This window comes from Dufourea novaeangliae, unplaced genomic scaffold, assembly GCF_001272555.1.
Source record: "Dufourea novaeangliae isolate 0120121106 unplaced genomic scaffold, ASM127255v1 scaffold14, whole genome shotgun sequence".
Lineage (NCBI taxonomy): Eukaryota > Metazoa > Arthropoda > Insecta > Hymenoptera > Halictidae > Dufourea > Dufourea novaeangliae.
In genome coordinates this window covers 1,872,622-1,883,464 of record NW_015373890.1, presented here as the reverse complement: position 1 = coordinate 1,883,464, position 10,843 = coordinate 1,872,622, and the positions used below count along the sequence as shown (strand labels likewise).

Genomic DNA, 10,843 nt, shown 5'->3' with positions numbered 1-10,843 from the left:
GAAAAATTCGATGCAGGAAACATGTATAAAATGCCAATTATTGTCTAAAAACAGGACTTAATATACTCTGCCTCTGTGATCCAAAGTTGTATTCCTAAACAAGTTCAATATTCCATATTAACGGTAATTTTCATCGAGCAAAACACACGCCAGGATATATTTCTCCATTATTCATTATACACCGATTATTTTTGGAACAGTCAAAAAACGGATCCTGTATAAATAACTGTTCTATCGAATAAATGTCACGAAGAAATGTTTTCATTAGCCATATACCGCCTTAATAAACTCTGTCTCATCTGTTTGTTAAGTATTAATAAACTCTCCAAAAGAAGGGGGATGAACGTCCGGCCACCGTCGATCCAATGCATCCCGGTGGAAATTGCTTTTCTTCTTTAACATCTTTCGCGCCAGAACGTTAATCGAACTTCGTTAATTCATCTCCGCCTCGCTTCCGGCGCGTCTGATTTCTACTTCGTCGAAGCGTTTCTTGCGCTTTCGTCGAGCCTAACAAAATCACCGATCCCCTACTTAGTTGTTGCGGAATTGTCCCGATACCGAACGACGGACTCTATCGATGCCTCGGATCGCGACACGTTAATCATCCTGGGAGGAGAAAGAAGAACTCGAAAGGAAGCCCGAAACGCGAACAGACCGCGGCCAAATAAATCAGAAAGTCACCCAGGTTGACTACTCTTGTCCACCGCTGCAGACTCGTCCCCCCCCCCCTGTCCGATCTCGTGGCCGACAAAATCAATCTCCTTCCTAAGCGGAGGGAAGAGGACGGTGGACTTGGACAAACGGTTAAGTGCATTATGCAAAAACGTTTAGTTATCGATCACCGACACCGGCGGCGGGGAACGAGATTACACGAAGCTTAATATCGCAAACAGAGAGAGGATCGGGACGAGGGCCTTAACCGGACGAGGCGTCGAATCCACGCTAATTCCAATCGTCGCGCGAATGTTCGAGGAACGATTCTCGCGTCCAGGTGGTGAACCACCACCCCCTCCCCCCTCTTCTATACTCGTCGATCCACTCGATACGAAACCCTCCCTGTTAATGTTTTTCCGTTTCGACGGATTGTGGGGGAAGGGAGACAGGAAAGGGGACGTTAAACGAACGAGGCCAGCCAGCGCCCGTACGAAATTGTTTTGTCGATTTTTACCCTTCCGCGGCAGAAAGTGTTGCGTCGATAGCGGCGCGCAAACGGTACGGCCAACAGTGACATTATAAACGACAGTCGGTGGCCAAACTGTTTGTTCCCCGTGGGACAAAGATGACGACGATGACGACGACCTGGTGAACGGGTCTGTTTTCGCGAAATTGGAATTATCGGATATGCAGTATCGACGGGGTTCTTGGTTTACGTTTCACTTCGCCTCCGGACGACTAATTAGCGGCCCCACCCCCCGTGCACGGGGTAGCTTGCCACCGGGGGGGGGGGGGGGGAACCAGATATCGTCGCGATACTAACGATTTTTCAATTACACAGGAACCGTCGCCTGTTTCGACAGTCCAGTTGCGAACGGGGTGGCGAGATAATGAAGGGCGTTGAGAACCCAGAGTTGTTGGAAATGTGGGCGATGGACACGGTGATTGGCCAGAGGTTAAGTAGCTAATGAGAATTTTAGATGGTGTGGTAGGGGGAAAGTATAGGAATGTCTTAATTGTTGTCTGTTAATGGTGACGTAACGTGTTCGAGGTTAAAATTGTGAGGTGTTGAAAAATTTGATAGCATCCTGTCAGACTGTAAATAAAAATTATACGAATTGTATATAGTACGGTGGTCTTTTAATCAACCCTTCTAAATCTTTGTGAGTAGGTAAATAAATATTATTCCTTTAGTATAAAATAGTATTTTCCATTTTTATTTAACTTTGAAAGCTGGAACTCTGTTATTCTATGGTGTAGCATTAGTTGTTGTATACATATGTTAGAATCCGAGTTGCTTGTCAAGCAGACTTATAAATCTTTTGTAATAGGATCATGACGAAACAGATAAAGTGCTTGGTTGAGGCTAGCTGCTTCGTTTGATAAGTGCTTGCCTGGTTGTTTTTATTGGAGCGTTTTATTAAATCTTGTAATGCGAATGTTCAGCTTTGACTACGTTATACAACACTAGGAGTGATTGATTGTATAACGATTTCGAGACGAAAATGGGACGTAGAGAGAGAATCTTCCTTAAATTTCAATGTATCTTAAAATTCAATTTATCTTACATAGTGCACGCTGACAATTTTAAGCAATTATTCTATTGTATCCACTCATTTTATAAAAGAAATGTGAATGAAGTATTATTACCACTACTTATTAATATTGTTCACTTAACAATAACTTCTATTTGCTTGTAATTAATCACTTATCGATTAAACTAGACAATAGTTTAATCACTAAACCATCGTGTCCTCTTTGTTCAGGTAATTAAAAAATCGCGAAGAATTATTTATTACGTGAGTGGATTCGCAACGATTAATCTCCCCACGAGGGACGGCGGAACGCGGAGGATATTCAAATCAGATGAAAAATTATACGAACGAGCGTGGATTAATCTATCGGGTGAAAATCCCCCACGGGAAACCTCGGTTTAATCGCGACGCGATTGTTCAGCGGATTTCTAACGCCGATTTCCAACGAGCGATGCCGAACCCACTAATGCGTTCCCCTAATTAGCGTCGCGCTAGGAATCAACGCCGCAAGGATACATTAAGGTTTTCACGACGGTATTTATCTCCTGCATAATCTCAATTAGCTTAACCAGCGTGTTATTAATTGCCGTGATCGGAACAATAGTGTCACGCACACCGAACAGCAATTTATTAATCGAAATAACCGACGTGATCCCTAAGAGCTCTGGTGAATTTAAATATCAATTTAAAAAAAATTTAACGCAAGCGGACAGATTTCACGTGGAAAAATTGAATGTGCCCGAGATTACGAAATTAATGGAAAGATTTAATATTTCTCACCGAATTTACGCGGGTAAAATTGTTCCCGATAGCGTATCGATAGAGGGGTTCGATCAACGTTCGGTATATCGAATCAAAGTCTCGATTGGAATGGGAAAGGGGGTGGGGGATAATAGCGAAACTAGTAATTGGATGAAATGATTGATCGAAGCTGCTTTGTTAATAAGTCTCCGGGGGTAACTCGAGCCATTTTGGGATTTGGGATCCAGTGTCCTGGATCCAGCGCGGGGGTAGCAACCGAGACGCTTGAGGTTCGCCCGGCTCATGCGTGCCCGTCGGACAGAACTTGCCGCGCTCGATTTCTCTTCCACTGTGTCGAAGAAAGAAATTGTTTTTGAATAATTCTCATGGATACAAACGCTTCGAATCGACCACATCAATCGATGTGTTGGTACAACGACCTTGAATCCAAAGTGTTGCAAAAGTTTCTATTCTTAAACTGTTCATTAACAATCAGTTTATACCTACGTTCGTACCTAATAAACGTTTAATACAATTTAGAAATTAATCGGTACATAAGCAATACTTAATCTGTTTCTTTATATTTCGATTAGATTGCGGATGTTTATGTAAACAGAGAATTTTATGGATTAATTTATAAAAATCGGAGTCTAGTAGAAATATGTTTGCCTTAATAAGATTTCTATAAGATTCTATAAGGACAGAAAATGAAAACCTCGCTGAATTTTATTAAAAATTTAATTACTCCCAATTGTAGACAATCGTGTATGCGATGATTGCATAAAATCCGTAGTCTAATCAGGATCAAAGCTAATTAAATAATTGGCAAAAGTAAGATTAGTTCAATGTAAATTAGAGGGTAGTATTCAAGTAAGTATAGGTAATTTAATTAGTTTGTGCGTATTATTAGCCAATTATTGGTACCTCGTGTGTTAAATGCTTTCGAAGGAAAATTATCAGAATTGGAATATAGAATTTTCAATTATTCATTCTGATAAATGTTGTTCAGTCCTTATTTGAGCATCCTCTCCAATTGAAAATATTGGAGAATATTAAACTAGTATAATTGACCTATGAAAAGAAACATTACCAGTATTTTCCTGCGTGTCCCGAGCGTTATCCTCCATTTCTTGGTGACTTCGTTTGTTATTAGCCAGTCCAAGGATCGCGTCGATGCTGTGTCTGGGTGTGCTGCTCGCTGGCTTCGGCAGAACGATGTCCTGGCTGTTTTGTGAGGCTGTATCGACGAGCTGTTGCGAATCCATCGTCGAAAGTCCGATGTCTGACCTCCGATCTGATACTACTTGGTCCACTGAACCCCGTAACGACAGGATCTTCCGAGCGATCCTCCGACGAAAAAACGTACTAGTACACGGTCGACGGACGAAACGACTGTCCAGAACACGCGTTCCCAATTTCAAAATACATTTTGAGAGACGCCACCGTTACCACGCGACAAGACTCAATACTTCAGCTCCAAAGTGTCCTTTAACGAAATCAAATCTCTACGAACCTCCGTAGTTTTGGCACCACTCCAATAATCATCCACAACGTTCCTCCAACAAACAGTTTATCCAATTGTTCATTCAACGACAATCTACACTCGGTTGTTCGCGCGATTCAGACATCGATAGCATCGGTTCGAGACGAGTCTCATGCTCGATCCTCAACACACAACACCTCTCGAACGCACTTAATAATCAAAGTCCTCGAACCTCCTGTTTCTCCCACACAAACCGTAAGATCATACAGACAACTCCAGATCGGTCTTCAAACTTGCACTCGAAAAACTCATGGAAATATCTCTACCTTGGGCGTCAGCCTGGGGTGTCCTGCTCCTCTAAACACTATACTCCATCAACGATCCCTGTTCGATCTACCATCGATCCCTCGGAATCCCTTCCTGTCGATCCGAGCTACCTGGTCGCGCGGGGATCATCGGGTAACGGCACAGCGATCAAACCTCCATCCCCCGTGTCGATCGCTGACGTTGTTGCGGCACGGGTGAGATCAAAAAGCAAATACAATACAGTCTGGCTCGGCTAGGGTCGAAGCTGTTGTGCGTGCGTCGTGCCAACGAGGACTACTCCGGCTGCTGGCCCCGTACGGCGGGGTGGTCTCTTTGTTGGTAAGCTGCACACACAACTACTCCTTGGCGAATACACTCCGCTCGGGAAAAAGAGGTGGTCGCAGGAGGTTGCCGCGGTGGGCGTGGCCACGCTCGACGAATCCCCGTCGCTGTACGATCGTGCACGGGGCCAATCAGCCGCGGGAGCAGAGAACATGGCGAGACAGTGGTGCTCAATCGCGGAAAACGGTGGGGGAGCGACGGTTAACCCTCCCTTGCGGTCTCGAGGTGGGGTTAATTCGCAGGGGCAGAGGAGGTGGACTTTCGTCGGGCTTCTGTGACACCGTACACGTACACACCAACGCTACTTACGTCGATACGAGGATCAACTCGATGGTGTGAGTTGGCTCGAGGGACGCGAATGCACAGGGGTGGCATGGGTGCGCGCACACGTTCTCGGAGGGGTGGCCCGACTAAACAGACACCGCGTACACATATACAAGGGAGCGCGAGCGCGCAACCGGCGCGGCTTGATTCTTGCGGCGGATTCTGGCATCCCCTGTAATTGCCAGAAATGAGGTAAAGCTTACCGCATACGCGAAGCCTCCTACGCTTCTGGATCCACCGTCTCTCGCGGGCACACGTCGCTCTGACGACTTTTGCGCGCGCGTTACCTAACCAATGTATATGTATATTATGCGTGCGACTACCAGTGTTCTTCCTCTCCACCGAGACAATCTTTCGAAGACAGTTCACAGTTGTGTCGTTTAACTCGACTGCCCCTGTGGTCGCGCGTTGAGGGGATGATGACGCTTTGCTTGCGGTAATTGCCTCGTTTCGATCCTCTCGTGGGTGCCTTTTGACTATATGATCTGACGTTCTTTGACGAATTTTCCTGGAATCTGATCCGCTGTTTTCTGGAATGTTGTTACGCGTATATGATTCTGTTGTGCTTTTGTTAGACGTATATGATTTATTGTTTTTTTACAAATTTTCCTGGAAGTCTCATAAATTCTGTCTTCGAAAAAATCACGATCGAGATATCGAATCCCGCGACAGATTTTCATCTCGGCTTCCTTTCACGAACGTTTCTTTTTTTTTCGCGGAATTAGCTTCACGACAAAGAAACAAGAAAACGGAGGGTTTTCACTTGTCCCGGAGGGTTGCCGCGTCCGGCCTTGGAAATTGTTTCTTTCTATTTTGTTTTTTTTTCTTTTGTTCCGTCGTTCGCGCACCCGAAAACCAACGCGCACAAAACAAATCCCCGTTTCCCATTCCGCATTCGATTCCGCGTATCGCCGTTACCATTTGGCGTTTTAGCCCCGGGGGGAAGTGTACGCCCACAAAACCGCGACACAAAAGATATCCGCCTGTAGCGAAACAGTAGCTGCCTCAAAATCGATCCAACTAAATCGAGGCAAATTATACGGTTGGCGGACGAACTCGTCGTTCTCTGCGTTATAGAAAAAGCCTCCCGCGTCGACCAGGGACGCGTCCCGAATTATAATTGCTCCCGCGGAATAGTGCGTGAAGCCCAGACCGGACCTCCTCCTAAACGGTCGCGCTGATTGGACTCGTCTGAATGGCCCGTGGCAAATATCGTTCGCCACTGTAATTTAAGTTACCGAATAAAATATTAATCTTCGCGGCGGCGTTAACGGCTTTTCACGAACAGTATACAGAGGGACACGAAAACGACACAGCAAACAGTATAGGCGTGTCATCATCGGGGCATGAAAAGAAAGTCAAACGTGTGCTATAAAACCGTTTACGTTTCGGATACTGGGACTTTCGGGTGATCTTTCGTTGGCAAATATGGCGATGAGCTGAACTTTGGAATTGACGAATATTCCAGGTTGATCGATTCAAGACCGAATGGTTTTTTTATTTATATAAGGATACGGTAGGTTGATTGTTTTTAATACCTGAGAAAGATTACAACTACGATTATATTGTTGTACAGTGTAGTTAGTGTCAGAAGTTTTGAAGTTTATTTACATGTTAATTGCGGATAGACGAATTGAACGTTGCTTTGTAGGGGGTCAAAATAGTTACCAGGAACGGTTTTCCAATTGCCTAGGTCTTCATATTTAGGGAGTGGAACCACCCGTCAAAGTACATAAGAAGCGGTACAAAAGTTCCTATCGTTAGTTTAAAGAATATTAGGAGAGAATTTTAATTTAAAAAATATTTATTTATTCTCTATACAAAAGACTGTTATCCTGATAAGAGTGATGTCGACAAGAATATCATGCGTACAGCAAGCTATGACGCAAATTAAATTTATATCAAGTTTTATTCAACACAATGTTATAATATTCTTTAAACTAATAATATGAACTATTGTACCTCTTCTTATGCACCTCAAGTGGTTTCACCCCCGTAAATGTGAAAACGGGGCAAAATAAAAAAACACGTATTTATTATTTTTCGGTCCTCTAAAATAAAACATATCCGAACACATCTTCCTTGATATCAAAATTTCATACGCAAAATCATATGCACACACAAGTCTCTCACAGTAAATATATCGAATAAAAGAAAGAACCTACAGCAATAAAAACAATCTAATTGTAAGGTACAACCTAAGATTGTGTAAAACTATTTCAAAAAAGAGACTGGTGCAACTCTTCTTACTTGTTGCACACTTACATTTAATTACCAGCCTGCACACAGTATAAAAAACAAGTCTTAAGATTGTACTTAAGTATCTTAAGTAATTAAATACTGTAAAAAGAGTGTCATCCCATCGTCCCGGGAGAACCATCTGCGACGATCCGATCTAGAACGCGATGTAACGACGTGTATACATATACAAGCAACCGACAATGGATTCATACATAAAACCGGATCGATCGTCGATCCACTCGAAAGCTTTTGTTGTACACGAGAGAGTGTTCCCACGTGCTCCTCGTCGTTTTACACGCGTTAACAAGTAAACGTGCGCGCCGATCGGCGCCGTTCTCCATCGTGTACAATCTCCGTCACGAATCTAACTCGTGGTGCCCGGTAGCCACGGTTCGAGAACAGGAGAAAAGGCTTTTAAGGCCCCCGTAGAAATCAGATCAGTAAGTTGCATTTAACCGGATCCCACTTACCGCGATAAATATCTGCCGTAGGATATCGGAGGGGGACCCCGAGAGGACCGAAAGTTTGGATCGACGCGCGTTCATTCCGTGCCCGTGGCCCAGTTAGAGAGCACGAGGGATAGCACTTAGCTCCAGTTTTAGCTAATTTCCTGAACGCTGATCCCAACGACCGAGCTCAAGGGACCGTTCCCCGGAAGATCCCAGCTCGTCGCCCCCGAAAAACCCAGGTAGCCGTTGACGGTTAAACGTTTTAGCCTGTTTGACGTATTCGGAGCAGCTGATACGTCTCCGACCGGGAAGATAAGCGGATTCCTATGACTCGTCTAATCTCGAGCCAAAACGCCGACCCGATCCTCCGAAATTCTTTTTCATACCGATCGTCTACGGAAAGCCAATGGGTTGGGTAAGTGCGTTGGTACGGTAGAGCCTCCTGTATCCGAACTGATAGAGAGATGCAAGTGTTCGGATAAAGGAATTTTCAGATAATCGAACAATCAAATTTCTGCCATACCATCTATACAAGACTAGAAAAATCTATTATATACTGACATATATGAAAAAATATATGGTACTAATATTTTATTTCGTAACTTATAATATGTTACCATGTGGCAACAATGGTAACAATTAGTAGTTTGTTCAGATCTCTAAGGATCTCCTAACTTTTTCGTTGCTAAATTACAGAAATTTAGTTTAGTAACCGCGCAGAGTTTGATCAAATGGAAGAAAATATACATCGTAGGTAAGGGGATTACATTCTCGTTTGCAGAAGGTATCCGTTTCTAGGAGGTTGGTACTCTATTCGAATTACAGAACCTTCAGAAGTTATAATGTAGAGGTGGTCAAACTTTGACAGGATAGGAGCCATATATCCCCTATCAGAAATACTCGAAAGCCTCTATTGGAATGGTATTAAATTGTGAGTTATGCTTACAACCCGTGTGTACATCACAGTGCATAATAAAGTTAGCAAACTTACAAAAATATCATATTACATGCGTGTGTGTAGTATGTATCAAATTTATAAAAAGATATTGTACAAGTGTATGGGAGTCGCAGTAAGAATTTAAGAGAGCAAAGTGAGGAGAGCAAGAGAGAATACTGGAGGCTCTACTGTAACGTGTCTTTGTTTCAATCTTCCAAAATTCTAAAGAATCCTACAGTACACAAGTCCAGCAATATAGCGAGACCATGTGCCCCCAGGTTCATATAAAATTCTAATCCAAACCCCTAAAATCGTTCATAATTCTCTAAGTATCCTCCAAGACTTCAATACCCCCCAGTCCCAAGCAGCGCGATTCTCCGGTAATCTCAAGAATGGCCCACAAGATGTCCCCATTCTGTCCCCAATAAAGGGAGCAAATTCGAAATTGCCCAAAAACTCTATACACCACCCGAAGGGGAGGAAATTCCCTTTAACGGGGCTGCTCCTCGATCCTTCATTGTCGAGGAATCTTGGAGATCAGCGATCAGGACCGATCGGCCGGTTCACAATGGCGCGTGTCCCTGGCCGTCGAAAGGAGCAACGCCGACGATCCCTGGAAAACAGTTTGCAAATCGGACATGAGTGTCCTGAACGCGGTATAATAAAGAAGAATTCGGGCCCCGGGGTCCATTCACGCCGGTCGACGCGTAGAATCCATCGTGGAGCTATTGGCAGCTGCGCTGTAGGTGCCCCCATCGATGACCGAGATAAGTCTAATTTTCGTTGTGTCCGCCATTGAGACCCAGTTTTGTAGACCGCTCCAATTTGTCCACGGACGATCCCGATGCTGCTGGTTGTTTCCAGACGTTCTTCCAACGATCCTCGACGAGGTGCGAAACCGGGCGTGTACGCCGCGAGATGAATGGAGTATAACGACAAGCGTGTCGATCCCGGTCCCGTTACCGGCTGTGTGTATGTATCTGTTTTCGGGTTTACGACGGAAGAAAAGCTTGTTTGGCCCACGGTAACCGCGGGTGGTGTTGCTCGAGAGTATTTCAGGTATTGTCGACGATAGACGGATTTGGCGACAGGTTTTGGGAAAACTCTCAGCGGGTCGCCGTTTGGTCAAAACGGGAGGAACCACTCGAGAGAAGATCTTCGGATTTCCGACGCTTAAGCACTGCGTGCGCCACTGTGCAACGTGAAAAGTTGCGACAATCCTGCACAAAGGGGGTAATCGGCGTGTTATCGAACCTGGGTGATTTAGCCGAATCGATATATGGTGCGTCTTCGAGAGAGTAGATGTTACGGTAAGAGTTCAGGTTTTGTTCTGAATGAAGTCATAGTGAAAATCACTGACAAGGTATAAGAGTTGACCTAGCATTCAGTGTATCTTTGCGGCCCACTTTTCTGGGCCCTCAACGCTCTATTACCACTTTAGTGTATCTACCCACTGTTTTTATAAAGTAGATTCATTTTTCTCATAACGTGGGGGTCATTAAAATCTTTGTTTTTTTAAGGTTTCGGTACAGTAAATTCTCGATGAGTGTTCGAGGGCCCCTCGGCACTGACAAGGGTAGGTCCCCGGGTGTAACGCTGACTTTTTAATGATGTTTCGTACAGTGATAGAGCTTGGAATTCGGAAGCCAGTGGTATTTCTTTCAGCCGCATATGAATATTAATTTATGAAATATTTAATGTTCAGTACCGAGGAGGCTTCGAACACTCATCAAGAATATACTGTACTACAGATTAGATGGGCCGTGAAGTTTGTAAGGTGCAAGTTAACTTCTATACCTTGTCAGTGGTGAAAATATCTGATTTCGATTTT

General features: G+C 44.2%; 1 protein-coding gene across 1 annotated transcript in view; it reads right to left on the bottom strand.

Moving 5' to 3' along the window:
* Nucleotides 1-4,195, bottom strand: part of LOC107187170 (retinal homeobox protein Rx1-like) — a 49,309-nt gene extending 45,114 nt beyond the window's left edge. Inside the window, exon 1 of the mRNA XM_015575185.1 lies at nt 4,021-4,195. Within this exon, the coding sequence (XP_015430671.1) occupies nt 4,021-4,195 (175 nt within the window). The remainder of the gene's footprint in view (nt 1-4,020) is intronic.
* Nucleotides 4,196-10,843: the final 6,648 nt, after the last annotated feature.